This window comes from Stigmatopora argus, chromosome 14, assembly GCF_051989625.1.
Source record: "Stigmatopora argus isolate UIUO_Sarg chromosome 14, RoL_Sarg_1.0, whole genome shotgun sequence".
Taxonomy (NCBI): Eukaryota; Metazoa; Chordata; class Actinopteri; order Syngnathiformes; family Syngnathidae; genus Stigmatopora; species Stigmatopora argus.
The window spans coordinates 1,377,109-1,396,679 of record NC_135400.1 but is presented as its reverse complement, the minus strand read 5'-3'; the positions used below and the strand labels follow the sequence as shown (position 1 = coordinate 1,396,679).

The following is a 19,571-nucleotide window of genomic DNA, read 5'->3' as shown; positions in this document are numbered from 1 at the left end:
AGAGTAGAGCCCCTCGGCTCCGTTGCTGGCAAGCGCCAACAGCTCTTCCATCTTATCCCATGATCGAATGGTATGTCAGAAGTGTTGCCTCTTCTCCCGGCACTTTTGTCCAGCTCCGAATCTCCGGCGGCACCAAGGTGTTGCTCTTTTCTGCTGCGTATTGTAACAGCTAGTCCCATGTGTGTGACAGCGTTGGCATAGTTGAATGGTTCCAACAAAGAAGTAGCCGAAAGAAGCCAGGCTCACAGAACAAAGAAAGTTTTTTTGTACATCATTTTGTACGGCCCGAGAAAGTAAATCATAGTTGAATGGTTCCAACAAAGAAGTAGCCGAAAGAAGCCAGGCTCACAGAACAAAGAAAGTTTTTTTGTACATCATTTTGTACGGCCCGAGAAAGTAAATCATGAGTGCCGACTTTTGTTTTAGGGTCAAATTCAAATGAAGATTATAGATGTATATTATGTTTCCTGATTTTCCCCTTTGTAAATCAATTATTGCAATTTTTTATCCATTTTTTTTCTTTTGTTTTTAGTTCAAAAAACATTTTGTAAAATCTAAAAAAATAAATACAGTAATACCTTGACATACGAGCAATTTTTGAGGTACTGGGCGGAGCGTCACATTTTTTTCCAGTGTTTTTTTCCCCGTTAGTCAGTGCAGAATAGTGTACACGTGCTGGAGCTTGCTCGCCAATATGAGAGGAGTTTACCATTTCCTGTTGGCAAGTGGTCGTGCGTTATCCTATTGTGAACACATTTGTGTGCATCATTTTCGGAATATTTTGAAGGGAAGACAAAAGCAAACAACCCTCGATAGGTTCCTTTTAAAAACTGCTCCTGAAAGTCAGGGTGGATGCAGGGCAAATAGAGGCAACCCGGGAGAAAAAAGGTATAAAAATTTAAAACAAAATTTGAATTACTTTGTGTTCCAATTACCGAGGAATCGCACCCCTCAGCCTCCCTGGGAAGGTCTATTCTGGGGTACTGGAGAGGAGGGTCCGCCGGAAGGTCGAATCTCGGATTCAAGAGGAGCAGTAGGGTTTTAGTCCTGGACGTGGAACATTGAAGTCCACCCAAACAGTCTACATGTGCTTTGTGGACTTGGAGAAGGCGTTCAACCGTGTCCCCCGGGCAGTCTTGCGGGGGGTACTCAGAGTCTGGGGTTCTGGAACCCCTGTTACGCGGGGGCCGGTCCCTTTATGACCGGTGTCGGAGTCTTGTCCGCGTAGCCGGCAGTGAGTTTAATCTGTTTCCAGTGGGGGTTGGACTCTGCCAGGGCTGCCCTATTGCACCGATTCTGTTCATCAATTTTATGGACAGATTATCTAGGTGCAGCCGTGGAGTTGAGGGGGTCCAGTTTGGTGGCCTCAATATTGCATCCCTGCTTTTGCAGATGATGTGATTCTGTTGTTTTCATCAGGCCGTAATCTCCAACTCAAGCTGGAATGATTCGCAACTCAGTGTGAAGCGGTTGGGATGTGAATCCGCACCTCAAAATCCGAGACCATGGTCCTCAGTCAGAAAAAGGTGGCATGGTCTCTCCGGGTCAGGGATCAGGTCCTTTCCCAGGTGGAGGAGTTTAAGTATCTTAAGGTCTTGTTAACGCTTGAGGGAAGAATGGAGCGGGAGATCGACAGTCGGATCAGGGCGGCGTCTGCAGTGATGCGGACTCTGCACCGGACCATCGTGGTGAAAAAGGAGCTAAGCCAAAAGGCGAGGCTCTCTATTTACCAGTCGATCTACGTTCCCACCCTCAATGATCACGAGCTGTGGGTTGTGACCGAAATAACGAGATCCTGGATACGATCAGCTGAAATAAGTTTCCTCCGCAGGATGTCCGGACTCTCCCTTAGAGATAAGGTGAGAAGCTCGGTCATCCGGGAGTGGCTCGGAGGAGAGCCGATGCTCCTCCGGATGGAGAGGAGCCAGATGAGTTGGCTCAGGCATCTGATCACGATGCCCCCCGGATGCCTCCCTCGGGAGGTGTTCCGGGCACGTCCCACCAGGAGGAGGCCACGGGGCCGACCTATGACCCGCTGGGGAAACTGTCTCCCGGCTGGCCCGGGAACGCCTTGGGATACTCCCAGAAGAGCTGGATGAAGTGGCTGGGGAGAGGGAAGTCTGGGCTTCCCTGCTGAAGCCGCCGTCCCCGTGACCCGACCTCGGATAAGCGAAAAATGATGAGAATTAAGTTTAGTATAAGATTACCGTATTGACTCGCATCTAAGCCGCTTTTGTTGGACAAAAACTGACGACTAAATCGAGTGTACGGCTTATTTGCGTATAAAAACACAACATGCATAAAACTGCAAGTAGTCGACGCCATGACATGTTGACGTCACGACAAAATGGCGCTGTGACGTCATGACGCTAGACAATGTAGCCGATACGGTCATTTATTTCAAAATAGAGAAAAAATAAATATTTATTTTGACGTCTATGAATGAAATTCAAGAAAAAACGCATGCATCTTGCATAAATGTGAAAAACTCATGTTACCGTCACTGCTCACTCGGGGCACAGCCATCTTACCATATTTAAACGTGCTCTGACTGGCCAGAGGCGAGTACACTTCTGTCTGCTATTGCTCGCTCGGGGCGCCGCCATCTTACCGTAGTTAAACGTGCTCTGACCGTAGCATTTACCATGTCAGCACATCACTATAGTTAAGGCTGATCGAAGGTCCTGCGGCCGATCATTAAAATACAAAACTTGATACCTCCGTAATGTGTAGGCTATTATTGCACCCAGAGACTTGATGAATACTACGTATAGGGCTATGAGCATATTTCCTGGTTGTGCTTACATTACTTCCTTTTTGAATTTGTCTACGTGCACACCCTCCCTTTCGGGAACCGTGAACATTTGCGATTATGAAATAAAATAAAATTCTGCTTTGATTTTTTTTTCTTTGTATTTCTTGTTTGAAAGTGACAAGTATTGCAGTAACCATTTATGAACCATCGAATAAAATCGAGATATTTTGACGATAGAAGCAATTTGGCCGCCACATCTCCAACTTTTGGTAAGAAAATTGTAATTTATGTAATTAAAAAGGATCGGGTTCTCATCAAGATAGACTTATTTCTTTTTTTGAAATTGAGAATCAGGGTGCAAATACGGTAGGTTACATTTATTTTTGTGTCTATCGTAATCCAAGTTCATTCAAATTTGTTTATGTTATTACGAGCGCGTTGCCGTGCAAAAAGTCTCTCTCTCCCCTGCGCGAAATCCGTCCAATTTTAGTATTATTAACCATCATAACCACTAGTTATTTGTTACTCGTTAATAGATGGCGAATTAGAACAAATAAAAATCTTTTTCCATTCCAATGTCCTGTTTTTTGATGGGTTGTTTTCAGAGGGTTGGAACAAATTAATTTGTTTTTTAGTTCATTTCTTTGGGAAACATTGATTTGAGATACAAATAAATCGACATACAAGCTCAGTCCGGGAACGCGTTAAGCTCGTATCTAAGGTAACACTGTATATAAAAATATTTTCTGTTTTCAAATTTGATATTGAACATAATAAAAAAAGGCTTCTTTTTGAAATGAAAAACAAATGTTTAGAAGTAATTTTAACATTTAGGGCTTTTGATCCAGTTCTTTTACTCCGATTAAAAAAATAAAATAAAAATGAATAAATATTATATCTTTAATGGTCCGGACCACTTGAAATTGAGTTGACATTAATGTGGCCTGCAAACCAACCCGTTTGACATCCTCGAAATAGGTTAAAAAGTTATACTCACTTCTAAGAGACTTTTGAAATCAACAAATTGGTCAAAAATGACTATCTTGTTCTGTTCCCAATTTTGGAGCCAAGTGTCATTCAATTTTTTATAACTGATTGCAGTAACTTGAAAGATATTCTCATGTAGAATCCGAAAAAAAATGTGACGGTAACCACAAAACCCTGCAATTCCTAAAGACCATGTTTTGCTGTTATTTTGAAATGTTCAACGGAAGCCGCTAACTGTGAGCTTTAGACTTCTCACACACAGATTATCTGTCATAAATTCCTTGATGTTTTGCTCTGTTTACAAATGCCTCCCCAGCGAGGTATCATGTTTGCAATGTTACTTTTTAGCGGAGTATTGCATTTTAGAGAAGACTACCATCATCTCAAATAAATGCTGCAAGCAAAACTTTATTCCATAGAAAAAACATTGTTCTGCACGCACAAGGTTGCTTCAGCAATGTCTAGAGCCAATTGACAATGTTTTCACGGAAGAGATCCACCAATTTTGTTCTTTGAGAATTGTTTTAAGACTGCTTTCTACTTCCTGACACCCACATATTTCACTTCCACAGACAATCTCTACTAAATTCGTGCTGACGCCTTCAAATCAGACGATAACCCCACTGAATTAACATAGACACATTCAAAAAAAGTAAAATTACAACACCATTCCACTAGATGCCAACCAATCCAATGCTTGGACACACCCGCCAGTCCTAAAAATAATCTAACCCAACTCTCACAACAAATTGTGTCGGTTTATCTGCTGTAATGCCAATATAATCAATATTCACAGCTAAAAAGTTTCCCCAATTAGATCAATTTGTAAAGAATTATGACAATGCTCTTTCGTCATACATTTCACTCTTTGTCTAGCAATTTGTATACTTTTCTCATAATGCACAGACTTAAGCACGATAAAAGAGAAACAGCAATAATAATGATAGCGTGACAGACCTGGCCTTGATAGTTACGGAAAAAACACATCACATACACAATATATCACAGCTGTGAGAACACTTGGAGACAGAAATAGGAGAGAGGGAAAAAACATGAAGACTTATGACTGTGACATACAAATTTGAGTGCACTAATAGCCAATTCAGACAACCGAAATGTGTTGTCTGACTCCTTTCTCTATTAAAACACCCAGTTTTCCTTTTGTCTCTTTATACCTACCATTATCAATTAATAGTATTGTTATTAGTATTGTTGTTATTGTTGTATATGCCGAGGGACCCAGTGGCTGAGCCGATATCTCGGAAGACTGTGGCCACAGCAGTTAAGACCCTTTTAATGGGCTGGACTTCGGCTCGCCACCTGGATACCCCAAGGCTGACCTTAGCTAAAATAGTTGAAGACATCTCCAGTGTGTCCAGGTGAATGTGTCCATTCATTAGTGCATGACTGTGGTGCATGTGTGTTGATAACCTGAGCAAAACAAAAGAATGGGGAAATTGCAGCCCTGATCCAGTATTGAAAATTTGTTGAGAATCAGTCCGCCTTGAGGTTCAAACGTTTAAATTTATGGATGCCAAATTATTACTTTGGTGGCCATCTTAATAAAATCTTTACTATGCACTTACAAAAATATTTTCTATTGACTTGCAAAAATATTTTCTATTCACTTAAAATCTCAATACAGCTCTAGCTGTAGTTAGAGCATAGTACAGTGAAGGACAAACGCCGTCCTTTGCAATCGCGTCTGACGTCTGAGCACAGTATAGTGAGAACGTGAAGGACATCTGACCTCCTTCGTCATCGTTTCAGCAATGTCTGATAACTTTAAGGCCAGCCTGACCCTGGCTCATGAACACATGTTGCTATCTGCCACAGTAGGTGTCATCTAGACTAACGGGCAGCTCAATATTCCACAATACAACATGTACTGTTCAGGGGGGTTATATTATTAGAAAGAGGAAAGACCAGCTAGGCAAACCTGTTATTAATCAACATGCAGGTGCTATGCTTCACTTAAAACTGTCCAACAATACACACATTTCACCTTATTGCTGTTCCTTTATTTTATTTTTTTACTAATTGATAATAATAATTCTCTTAATAATAATTAAGAGAACTTATCATTATAGATTGCCATGTTAATTATTTAACCAAAGCACTTGTACATAGGCATGGTGATCACTATGAATGGAACAAGGCAGTTACTTGCATTCACAACGTGCTGAGTCAGCAACGCTGGTTGGAGCACTATGGTGAGGTGCTCATCAGGAACAAAGACAGTGATATCTGCACCTGCAAGATAACCTTTGTTAAGGTCAGGAAATTAGTGCAAAACTCTGTTTTATATATTTGCCTTCACTTACACGCACACCGAACTAAACAAGCAGTAGAACAAATTTGCAATTCTTTCTGTTTACAGTCTCGGTACTGGAGCTCTGACAGCAGTAAAAATGAGGTTCAGGGTGTTGTTTTGGATCGGGCTGGAGAGGTTGTCCATCATTTTGGAGGTTTCTGGCACGAGGGCATCTTCTGTGACACACTGCCGACCCCAAAGTGCATTTGGAAGCCAAGTACTGTCCAATCCATGTGAAGATGAAGGCATTCTATTGTTAACTTCTCCTCTGATATCTTGTTTTCAATTTCTTTCAGATGTGCAACCTGATGATCACTTCCAGTACTATGGATTCTCGCGCTATGCCAGAGAGCTAAATGAACTTACACCTGAACTTAAAGCTGTCCTTCCGCCAACAGACACGCGTTTTAGACCAGACCAGAGGTATAGTAATCAGTTGCCTGAGCTAGTACTGGCAGCCAGCTATGTTTATGGATTTATCTATAGGATATTTACACAAATAAATCCATGATTTTCACGTGTTTTCAAGATCCACAAATATAGCAAAGATTTTCCATGTATATTTTTGAGATCAAGACTGACGGAGGTACTTGATCCCTGTACTAGTAACGTAATGCAAGTAGCGTGCTTTTAAATCTATAATACTGTGGTGCCATGAGATACGAGTTTAATGCAATCCGGGACTGAGCTTGTATGTCGATTTATTCGTATCTCAAATGAACGTTTCCCATAGAAATGTACTAAAAACAAATTAATTTGTTCTAACACCAAAAAACAGGATATTTGAATGGAAAACATTTTTATTTGTTCTATTTCGCCATCTATTAACAGTGTAACAAATAACTAGTGGTTATGATGTTTAATAGTACTAAAATTAGGCAGATTTTGCGGGGGGGAGAGAGACTTTTTGAACGGCAACACACTCGGAACATAACATAAACTGATAGGCATTCCCATATGCACGCACAAATAAAAGACAGGAGACTCATCTGTGGTTTTCTTGCAAGAGAGAATCGAACCGACCCGTCTTAGTCCAAGTTCATTCTGGCGTTAGACGCATCGTTTTCCTGTTTATTAGCTTCAAGGATCAAGGACCCTTGTTACAATAGACATCTCAGCTCTCAAGGGAGGGGTGTGAAAATAGGAGTGAGAAGTCAATAGAAGTTTTAGCTCAAAACAAATGAAGGTCATGTTGAGCCGAAGGTTCTTCTTAGCATTCCAGCAGTCCAAGATGATTCAACCTTCATTTGTTTGGCCTAACTAAGGAGCAGGCATTTGCATGGTTGCAAGCAGATGTTCTAAAATGACTTTTCTAATGTTAATAAGTTAAGTAAAGCAAAGCGTTCTTCTTTGCGAGCAGATATATAATAATGCAAGACCAATAAGCTAAGTAAAGAAAAGCGTTCTTCATTGCGAGCAAATTTATAATAATGTAAGACTAATAACCCTAACATAAACACATTTAAATGAACTTGGATCACGATACAGACACAATCAAAAATAAGGTTAATCTAACCTTACACTAAAATTAATTCTAATTTTGTTTTAAATTTTTATACCTTTTGGATTATTGGATAACTCTATTCATCCCGTAGTCGGGAAATTTCGTTGTCACAGTAGCAAGAGGGTGAGGATGCAGAAATAGGAAAGGCATTTTAGACATAAATAGATAGGTAATAAGTAAGTTAATAAATAAATACATGAATAAATATATAAATAAATAAGCGTGTCTCTGAAGTATGTATATATATATATATATATATATATATATATATATATATATAATCGGACATAGGCCATGTCGTCATCATCAACAACAAAAAGCCTACTTGTCATCAAACCCAGAAACTGCGTATGACGAAATTGGTGGTGCTTCTCCATAAGCTGCGTTTACTCGGCGAAAGACCTAAATAAGTGATAGTTAGGGACTTGTAATTTGGCATTCTGCTGTTATTGATACAGGTCACTTACCTCTCATGGTCTTTCACTTACCTTCAGTCAGCTAGTAGGAGACAGATCACCACCCAAACATCTTTTCATATTACCTCAGAAGGGAATGTGTGTTGTGTTACCGCAAATTTAGAGTTCTGATGGATGTGGGGAAAAACTGTCCTTAAGCCTATTTGTCCGTACTTTGTGGGACCTATAGCGTCTGCCAGAGGGCAGCAGCTGGAACAGATTGTGACCAGGGTGGTAAGGGTCGCCTATGATGTTCCTGGCTCTGCTCTGATATACATATGGATATACATATGGATATACATATGGATATACATATGGATATACATATGGATATACATATGGATATACATATGGATATACATATGGATATACATATGGATATACATATGGATATACATATGGATATACATATGGATATACATATATATATATGTGTGTACATATATAAACACATACACATACATACACATAGATGTACATGCATGCATACTGTAGGTCTTAACACTCAGCCATTTTTTGTTAAAGACCCTGACAGCTGATGGGAGGAAGGATCTGCGGAAGCGCTCCTTCCTGCAATGAGGGTGCCGCAGTCTATTGCTAAAGGAGCTTCGGAGGGACTCCACAGACTCATGCAGGGGGTGGGAGGTGCTGTCCATGATAGACATCATCCTGGTCAGCTTTCTTCGCTCTCCCACTTCCTCCACAGAGTCCAAAGGACAGCCCAGAACAGAGCTGGCCCCCCCTTTTCATGGGTTGGCTCTATTTTCCCTGCCTCCACCCTGACTTTTAGCTGCAGTTTTTAAAAGGAACCTTTCTATCGAGGGTTGTTTGCTTTTGTCTTCCCTTCAAAATATTCTGAAAATGATGCACACAAATGTCCTCACAATAGGATAACGTACAATCACTTGCCAATGGCAAGTAGTATACTCCGCCACACGTACACCATTCTGCACTGACTAACGGGGAAAAAACACCGAAAAAATGCAACGCTCCGCCCAGTGCGCATAGAAACATTTAAACGAGGGAGTTCCGGCGAGATGATGTGCTCATAAGTAGCCTCTCTGTATGCTCGTATATCAAAATTTGTCTGGTATCTCAAGGTAAATATTCGCTCGAAATTTTACGCGTATCTCAAATTGCTCGTACAGTAATACCTCGACATACAAGTGCCCCGACATACGAGCAATTTGGCATACGAGTAAAATTTCGAGCAAATATTTATCTTGAGATACGAGACAAATTTTGATATACGAGCATACAGCGGAAGCGCGAGGCTGCTTATAAGAATATCATGGGCACTGTCTTTCTGGTCGCAACTCCCTCGTGTAATGTCTCGGCGAGAACTGGGCGGAGCGTTGCATTTTTCAGTTTTTCCCCGTTAGTCAGTGCGAATGGTGGAGCTTGTTCGCTAATACGAGAGGAGTACTACTTCCCGGGCAAGTGGTCGTGCGTTATCCTATTGTGAGGACATTTGTGTGGATCATTTTCGGAATATTTTGAAGGGAAGACAAACGCAAACAACCCTCGATCGGTTGCATCTGAAAGTCAGGGTAGAGGCGGGGCAAATATAGCCCACCCGGGAGAAGAAAGGTATAAAAATTTGAAAGAAAATTTGAATTAAGTTTTGTGTAAGGTTAGATTAAATTTATTTTTGAGTGTCTGCATCGTAATCCAAGTTCATTTAAATTTGTTTGTTATGTTACGAGTGCGTTGCCGTGCAAAAAGTCTCTCTGTCCTTCTCTCTCTCCCCTCCGCAAAATCTGTCTAATTTTAGTACTATTAAACCACTAGATATTTGTTACTTTGTTAATAGATGGCGAATTAGAACACATAAAAAAAATTCCAATCCAATATCCTGTTTTTGGTGTTTTTTCAGAGGGTTGGAAATAATTAATTTGTTTTTAGTTAATTTCTCTGGGAAACGTTCATTTGAGTTACCAGTAAATCGACATATGAGCTCTGTCCCGGAACGCATTAGGCGGGTGCCACGATATTAAATCAAATCAAATCTAGAGCCTTTATTGTCATCATACACAGCTGCGTATAACGAAATTGGTGGTGCTACTCCACAAAGTGCGTTTTCCCAGTAAAAACAAATAAAAAAAAAAAAAAAAAAAAAAATAGTAATATAAAAGTATAAAAAGTCACATCCCGACTAGGTAAATTCTAAAATAAAAACAGAGGGCAGCAGCTGGAACAGGTTGTGACCAGCGTGGTATTGGTCCCTGACCATGTTCCTGGCTCTGCTGAGGTAGCGAGGGCTGGCAATGTCATCCAGTGAGGGCAGAGAGCAGCCGATGATCTTCGGGGCAGTGTTGATCACTCTCTGCATGGCCTTTTTGTCTGCTGCCGTGCTTCCAGCGTACCACACTGTAATGCAGTATGCCAGGATGCTCTCCACAGTGGCTCTAGAAGGTTACCAGAAGCTTAGTGTCCAAGTTGTTCCTCCTGAGTACCCTCAGGAAATGGAGTTGTTTCTGGGCCTTCTTCACCACTGCCATGGTGTTGGTAGACCAGGAGAGCTTGTCCGTGACGTGGACCCCCAGGAATTTGAAGGACTGGACCCTGTCTATGCATACTCCATTTATGAGGAGTGGGGCCAGATCTGTGCTGCGTTTGCGAAAGTCCAGGATTATTTCTTTAGTTTTCGTGGTGTTTAGTGTGAGTATAGAAGAGGACTCAGTACACAGCCTTGAGGGAAGCCAGTGCTCAGTGTAATGGAGGAAGAGAGGTGGGGACCAAGTCTAACAGTTTGTGGACGGTTGGTTAAGAAGTTCTTAATCCAGTAGCAGATGGAAGAGGATAGTCCAAGGTGGGAGAGTTTGTCAGCCAGAATGTCCGGTATAATAGTGTTGAAGGCTGAGCTATAGTCAATGAAAAGCGTCCTCACGTAGTTCCCATGGTGCTCCAGGTGGCTCAGTGCTGTGTGTAGAGCTACGGCGATGGCGTCCTCAGTGGACCTATTTGCTCTATAGGCAAACTGGTGAGGGTCAACTCAGGGAGGGATTGTATCCCTGATATGGTGGGTGACCAACTTTTCAAACACTTCATGATCACAGGTATAAGTGCAACCGGCCTATAATCATTCAGGCTGTCAATGGTTGGCTTTTTAAGGACAGGGATAATGGTGGCAAATTTCAGGCAGGATGGGATGATGGATTGTTGCAGGGAATAATTGAAGATCTTTGTGAAAACACCAGTCAGCTGGTCAGCACAGGCTTTGAGCACCTTCCCAGGTACTCCGTCAGGGCCAGCAGCCTTCCTGGTGTTCACAGTCCGCAGTACCTGTCTCACTTCATGTTCCTGAAGCTCCAGTGTACTGCTGCAGGTACTCCGTCAGGGCCACCAGCCTTCCTGGTGTTCACAGTCCGCAGTACCTGTCTCACTTCATGTTTCTGAAGCTCCAGTGTACTGCTGCAGGGTGGTGGTGGATGTGTTGAGACTGGGTCTGATTTGTCAGTCTCAAAGCGGGCAAAGAAACGGTTCAGTTCCCCTGCTAGTGAGGCGTCTGCGTTAACAGACACATTATTGTCATTGTAATTGGTAATATGTCGTATTCCCTGCCACATCTTCTTTGGGTTATTTCCTGTGAAGTGCTCCTCAGTTTTCCTTGTGTATGCTGCCTTGGCCTTTTTAATGCCTCTCTTCAGCTCTGCTCTGGCAGCGCTCTATTGTACCTTGTCCCCTGACCTGAAGGCGGTGTTACGGCATTTGATGAGTGCCTGTGTCTCACTGGTCATCCAGGGTTTTTGGTTAGGAAAAACCCATATCTGTTTATTTACAGTGACGTTGTCCGTGCAGTTTTTGATGTTGTGGAGGTTGTGGTGTTCAAAAAGTTCCCAAATGGTGTGGGAAAAACAGTCCTGCCGCTGAGAAAGGGCGTCCTCGGGCCATGTTTTTATAATCTTTATTTGTGGCCTAGTTAGCCTCCGGAGTGGGGTGTATGGGGGGGTGAGGGACAGGAAGAGATGGTCTGATCCAGCAAGGTGAGGGATGGGTGTGGCTCTATAAGCATGTTTGATATTAGAATAAACATGGTCTAGAGTTTTATCTCCTCTGGTGTGACACTTCACGTACTGGATAAACTTGGGCAGAACAATCTTGAATATTTCTTTGTTGAAGTCACCAGCGACAATGAAGACTCCATCAGGGTGGTCAAGCTGCTGTTTTAGAGTCGCAAGCTGGAGGCTAAGTGCCATGCTAATGTTAGCATCCGGTGGGATGTAAACAGCCATTACAATGACAATCGCCAGCTTCTCGGTAGATAGAAGGGCCTGCACTGTACTACCAAGAGCTCTAAATCCGGGCAGCAGTGTTAATGATCCTACTGTTGCAGCACCATTCGTTGTGTATGTACACGCAAAGTACCCCCCATTGCTTTTCCTCGATTCTTTCGAACGATCATTTCGGAATAGCGTCCGGATAGCTAGCGATACCGTGCCGTCAGGGATTTGCGGTTGTAGCCACGTTTCTGTGATTAAAATAATGTTGCAGTTCCTGACAAAGCTGTTGGTAGCAAGCTGAAGTTCCAAATCGTCCATTTTGTGGGTGATGGATCTGGCGTTGGTCAAGAAGATACTCGGAAGCGGTGCACAGTGTGGTTATTTACTTAGCTTAGCAGCTAGGCCCGCCCGGCATCCACGCTTTTGCGTTCTTTCCCTTCGCCGCCTCCGTCGTAATCTGAGTGGGCTGACTATCCACGGAGATCCCGGTGGTCTCGATGTCCTCGGGAATATTGTAGGTCCGTTGGTAATCTGTTCTGATGGATATATCGCATCTCCTCCCGAGAGTAATTAAATCCTGGCGACTGTAGAAGTTTGCCTCGCAATGTTGGTAAATAACGATAAGATTGAGAAAACAAAACACCAAACTGGAGAGCATAGAGCCGCTGCACCCGTGCGCGCCGCTATCTTGGCACTCGTATGTCAAGGTATTACTGTATTTATTTCCAGAGGTTAACAAACTACTCCACAAAGGGCCATAGTGGATGCAGGTTTTTGTTCTCATTCATCAACAGGACACTTCACCTATCTTGTGTCCTACAGGAGCAATAAGAGGATTGCAGTCAGGTGCTTGTTGTTTCCACAGAAACCTCATTGGTATAACTGTGCTGGATCGGCTCGAAAAAAAAAAACAGGACCCTCAGCGGTCATTGAGGACCGGTTTGCCCACCCCTTCTGCAGATCATTTTAATTTTGTTTTCTTCTGTTTAGGCATTTATATCCCTGGAACAATTACTACCAAAGAGAAAATACTGTTCTTAGGGTATGGTTTTTTTTAAAGGGAACGTTGTTTCACTTATGTTGAATTAGCTTTCAATGCATTAGTCATAGGTGCCCTAGTGGTTAGCCAGCCAGCCTCACATTTCTGGGGTTGAGGGTTTGGTCCCAGGTTAATTCTCACTGTGAAGTTTGCACGTTCTCCCTGGGCTTGCGTGGGTTTTCTCCGGCTACTCCGATTTTCTCCCACATCCCAAAAACATGCAGGGGTAGGCTGGTTGAACACTCTAAATTACCCATGAGTACGAGTGTGGGCCTGTAGTTAGCTGGGATAGGGTTCAGCACCCTCTGAGACCCTTATGAGAATAAGCGGTACAGAAAATGAATTAATGCATTCGTCATTTAATACGCTGAACAAATTAAAGTAGCAACCCTTTTTACTTCCGTTTGTCACAAATTTGTCTTAGCAACAAATAGACTACATCATCAGACATTACAGGCGATAAAGTTGCCTTAAATAAGAAACCGTGGATGCACAGAACACTTGGGACAACATTGAGCTTTTGTTAGCCTGTTGGGGAAAAAAATAACATTTACATTTTTTGGGATGTTAGGAAGTTTGGGCATTAAACGTATTTGAGTACTTTTGAGAAATCTCCTCCCTCAACTCCGGGGGAAAAAAATGTCACTTAAATTTCTTTTGAAGCAACCATTTCGGAAATGTACCAAATTTACAATTTAAATGCCTCGAAATTCACACCATCGCTACGGCTTCCGCATCTTACTTCCGCGTTTGATTCAACTGCACTGCAAACCGGATGAATTGCGTAACACGAGTGCACTGTGAATAGTCCGAGTTACAAGTTCGTCTTGTGCGACTTCTGCATGGCAATCGATTGCATAGGTAGCCTCTATCGCTTTAACATTTTCGTTTTTATTTTTTTCACAAGGTAAGAGCCATATTTTCACACCCAGAAAACGCACTGTCTGAAAGGCCGCAGTCTCAGTTGCGGGTGTATTTTCATTTTTTTGTCAATACAAAAGGCGCCTAGTCTAGTGTATGTTATGCTAGCGTGTTTTTTTAAAGGCAGCATGAGCAAAGCTAAGTATGATGGTGCTTTATTGAGGTATACGTGTTAGTAGAAGTTAAAACAGTTAAACATCTACAAAACCGTCAAACTCATCTTCTGTATCTGATATAAAGAGTTCGGCCAAGTGGGCAAGTTGATGCTATGCTCCATATGTCAGAGTTGATGCCAGCTATGGTGAAAGCGCGAACAACAGTGCTGACCGACAATGCAGCCCAGTCATCCACAATCCATTGACATTGTCCCGTAACTCGCCCGACTTGCCGGTCTTTGTATAACTAGTTATACCATCGGACATCCATTGCTACCAAGCCGTTCGGAACTTGGTTTTGAATGTTCTGTTTATGGCAATGTCCAGCCAGCGATTGTAGTTCCTTCGTCAAGCCTGCCGGAATGACGGCAAGCTCGGAGTTCATATGCCGGATTTGATGGACGTCCACATTTTCACCGTATAAAAATTATAGCACGTGTGCACCCAGACAATCAAGCGGTCAACGTCATACAGCGACATCTTCTGAATCTTGAATTTAGTGCATGCAATAGCGCACTGACTGTTTAGGCGGCCGACCACTTTGGGGAAAATGTTAGACTTAAGTGCACCCTATAGGTCTGAAAACACGGTAAGTATTATTAAGGCTGACTAAACTACCAGTCTTTTGTTTTGAAAAAAATCATTTCCGGGGTTGTTCTAAAGAAAGTAGGGTTAAGCGCAAAATGGATGGCGATTTGGATGAAACTTTTATAAGAAACAGACACTCGCCGAAGTTTATTGGTTCGTATTCGACAAAATATCCCATGAAGCCGTCTCCAAAAGGACTTATTTTTGCACATTGCACAACATGCATGTGTGACTTCAGAGTGACACATGGTGGAATTACTGGCTGTAAAATGCACGAAGAAGGACCCAGACACAAAGATAACTTTTTTCATTATGCTGTACTTTTTCAATAGTTTGCATTAATATTTCAATTAATGTAAAAACATGATAATAAATAAATTAATATATTAAATAAATACAATGAATACACTTTTTTTTTTTTACATTTTTTAAACGATTTTGCGTGAATCGCATTCACTAAGCGAAAAACTCAGGAAATGGGAAAAGGGTACTCCTGAAATTGAGTCGACAGAGGTTGGATTGGATAACTTTATTCATCCCGTATTCGGGAAATTTCATTGTGACAGTAGCAAGAGGGTGAGAATGCGGATCAGGAAAGGCATAGTTACACATAGTTACAAGTTTGACAATACAGTGGCAAAGGCCGCATCACAACAAAGAAAAAGCACAAAGTACAAAGCAAAGCAAAGTATATGGGATCATTAAGAATCACCAGATCAAATCATTAAGACAGAAAAACAGCAAAAACACAAAACGAGCAAGAACGGACGGAGCTACCGCCACCGGCTGCCAATTGAGCGGCGCCATCTTGGTTGCGGTAGCAAAAACGGATACAGACTCAATTAAAAGACATTGTAGAGTTGTATAAAGCTGGAACCACACACAGGAAGTCTTCCACAAGATGGGGAACTTCTGCAGACTGTGACCGAGGTAGAGAATATGCAGAGTCACTCTTCCAAGCTTATCTGCACAGTTCCTCAGTAGTCTGGAGCTGAAGAATCAACAGTAGCAGAGTAAAACTCCTCGACCCCGTTTCTGTTCTGGTAAGTGCCGACAGCTCTTCCATCTTATCCCATGATGGAATGGTTGGTCTGAAGCGTCCAGCTCCGAATTCCCAGCGGCATTGAGGTGTTGCTCCTTCTGCTGCGTATTGTAACAGCTAGTCCCATGTGTATGACAGCAAAGGCATGGCTGAATGGTTCCAAAAAAGAAGTAGCAGAAAGAGGCCAGGCTAACAGAACAAAGTTGTAAAAACATTAAAGTAAAAAGTATGAAGTACAAAGTAAAGTAAAAAGGAATGTATTAAGAAATATTAAAATGTAATTTAAAAAAAGATAGAAAGGCTGTAAAACACTGTAAACACATGTAAAAATAAGTGTGGACAGAGCTACTGCCACTGGCTGCCACGTGACGGCGCCATCTTGGAAAAAAAGCAGCTCTTTAATATATTAATATATATATATATATATATATATATATATATATATATATATATATATATATATATATATATAACTTTTGTGTGAGCCTGTTGTAACAAACACCTTAATTTCATCATACCTTTTAATCCGACTGTCAGGCTTTTAGAGGATGGAAAGGTAGCAGAGGCTGATCAAAAGAAGGATGCGGTGGAAGAGAAACAGAGAGAAAGAAGAAAAGCAATGGCCAAGCAAGGGAAAGAGCACAACCCTAGGTTCTTCAGGTGAGAAGACATTTTAATCCATCGAATGCTGCTTTTCAACATCATAAATCACTCTTAGTTCATGATTTTAGATTGTCATGGTGCATTAAATGTTAGTGTTGTTTATACCTAGCATGAGTGTCATTACATTTTTATGTTTAAAAACTCAATTGTATTCATTGTCTTTTAATCTTGCATGTGATTTGGCTCTTTCAATGTTTTGATTTTTCGTTTGATGTATTCTATCCATTTATAAAAAATATATTCGTATTTACTCTCACATGCCGCTTTTGTTTGACAAAAAATGACTGAATCGAGGGTACGGCTTATATGCGCATAAAAAGTCAACATGCACGAAACTGCAAGTTGACTACACCATGGCACATGAAGCAAGACAATGCGGCCGATATGGTAATTTATTTCAAAATAGACAAAAGATAAACAGAAAGCACTAAACTAAATTTATTTTGACATCTATGAATGAAATAAAAAAATCACTTGTGCCCGTCACTGATTGCTCGGGGCGGCCATCTTACCTAGGGTGGGGCGCTGCCATTTTACCTAGGGCGATGCCAGCTTACCTAGTTAAACGTGCTCTGACTGGCCAGATGCGAGTAGCCTTGATTTTGAAATAAAACAAAATTCCACTTTATTTTTTTTTTAAATTTTATTTGTTGTTCGAAAGTGACAGCTATTGCAGTAATATGAACCGTCGATAGAATTGAGATGTTTTGACATTAGAAGCAATATGGCTGCCACAACATCTTAAACTTCTGGTAAGAGAATTGAAATGGCTGTCATTAGAAAGCATCGAGTTCTCATCAAGACAGCTTTATTTATTTTTTCAAATTGAATAATTTGATATTTTGCATTTACGAAGACTGGCATATTAACTTCCTTATGATATTGACCCTAATGTGCTTTTGATTCATACAGTATCCCAGAAATAATGTGTTATGATGTTTCTTAAGATTTTCCCTTCAAAGTAACACATTTGTACTCCCTATTAAAACCATGAATATGGAGGTGAAAATTGTGAATCAGGGGGCGGCTTATACGCGCGACATTGTAAAATTCAACAATTTTAAGGATAGGATTTTAAGGGTGCAGCTTATATGCGAGTAAATACGGTATACTGTTTATTTTATTCCTGCATACCAAGTACAACACATTGTGCAAACGTCTTTTGTTTGAAAGTGCTTTATAAATTTATTTCAGTTTATTTTTCACTCTTAGAAAAGAAGTGGATGAGGCTCACCAAGAGATGTGGCTGTACAAAGGAAACTACTGGAATCTCCGTAAAGATCCAGGATTTGCTCATTCTGAGAATTTAGACCTTTGGTAGAATAACTGTTTGTTTCAGGTAGATAAATTAAACGGAACTCACAATTGTTTCACACACATCTAGGGCACACAGAAATATTCTATAAATTGCTGCTAATGTCAGGATAATCCACTTTAGGAAATATGGAAGCATACGTGAACCTCCTTTTGTTCCATTTGTTTTGTATTTCGACTATAAGGGTGAAGTGGCATTTGCAGAACAAATGACGACTGTTTAACTGAAGTCTGATGTTTTAACACCTACCTTGTTGCCTACCTCTTTCAATAAGCATTAGAGCACTGACATTCCCATGATTTAAGTTGCCCATTCATATTACTTATTTGAGAGGCAAAAATATGAATGAATCATGGGTGAATGTTCACATTTTCTATCAATTTTTGTTCTAAGATATCACACCAAAAGTATTGGTATTTAATTTTATAACATCTTTTGTATAATCAAGTTTTAAATGCCATAATTGTATTTCTGTCATTTGTAGGTGGGCTAGTTGTGTGGGAAATTTTAAGACATGGGCAGTGGCTGTCCTTTTTTCTGCCAGTGGTTCCCTCTGGACTTGTAGCTTACTAGGTGCATATCATATAACAAAGACACAAACATTCTATGTAGTTGTGTAGCACAATGATTTGCTGTTCTCACTCAGGTGAAAGACTAAAATCCATAATGATTTTTGACGGGAAACAATTGACAATGTGATCTTGGATTTTCATTTGATAAATATCTTTAAAGGACATTTTAGTCATAGCTTGTATTACGGTACCAGTCACATTTTTTTTTAAATTGTAATAAAAAGTTTGAAACAGTCTTCCTGTCTTTGATTTTAATCTTCGAACGAACTTTTACTCCATTTTGGGATTCACACTGTATTCCTTATAGATTGTTTACATAATTTGTGTTCCCTCTGATTAAGATGATGGGATCATCAGATTTTGAGTTATTAAATGCCTCCTATTTTTGAGGGGGGACTCGCTACTGAATTTCATTGAAATTAGTTGAGCCACAACTCATTGTCCTTTTCCTTTGAAAAAAAAAATCAAAAGTACAGTAAAATATTGCAGATAATGTATAGCAGACATGGCCTCGATAATCAAATGCAAAGTAGAATCCCCCCTATTATTACTACCATACTACATTGTTAGGTTCATTAATAGTTATACTTTAATAAAGTTATCTTGCAAGTGAGAATCAATCCTGACTTGTCCTCGTCACAGGTCATTCTAAAGAAATGAATTCTCTCCTGCCCATTTAGTTGCATTAGAGTCAAAACAATTAAGGTTATCTATTCAAAACCATTGCATAAGAGGTAAGCCGAAACACAATTAAGGTAAAAAAACAACTGCAACAACAATTGCAAATCAAAAACAACTGCATAAGAATTAAAACAAGCAAGCGTCCATTCAGCAAAACAATTTCATATCAGGTGAACCGAGCAACACTTTTAAAACAATTTGCGAGTATTTTCGGAGATTGATTCAATTTCGCCATCTGCTGCGAAATCCAAGTCATAACAATTTAAGAGTCCTTCACAGATCTTCATTTTGACTTGCGAGTGGGTGAGGGGTCGAGGTTTTAATCCAAGTCAGCAGTCCTCGGATCCAGGGCAAAAC

The 19,571-nt window shown here is 40.8% G+C and overlaps 1 protein-coding gene across 5 annotated transcripts in view; it reads left to right on the top strand.

The window, feature by feature from the left end:
- Window positions 1-18,769, top strand: part of LOC144088445 (oxysterol-binding protein-related protein 6-like) — a 95,662-nt gene extending 76,893 nt beyond the window's left edge. For all 5 annotated transcript variants that reach the window (XM_077618862.1, XM_077618860.1, XM_077618863.1 and 2 more), the window contains 5 exons: window positions 5,873-6,017; window positions 6,123-6,273; window positions 6,353-6,479; window positions 16,521-16,643; window positions 17,859-18,769. In XM_077618862.1, the coding sequence (XP_077474988.1) occupies window positions 5,873-6,017; window positions 6,123-6,273; window positions 6,353-6,479; window positions 16,521-16,643; window positions 17,859-17,967 (655 nt within the window). In that variant the 3' untranslated portion in view covers window positions 17,968-18,769. The remainder of the gene's footprint in view (window positions 1-5,872; window positions 6,018-6,122; window positions 6,274-6,352; window positions 6,480-16,520; window positions 16,644-17,858) is intronic.
- Window positions 18,770-19,571: the final 802 nt, after the last annotated feature.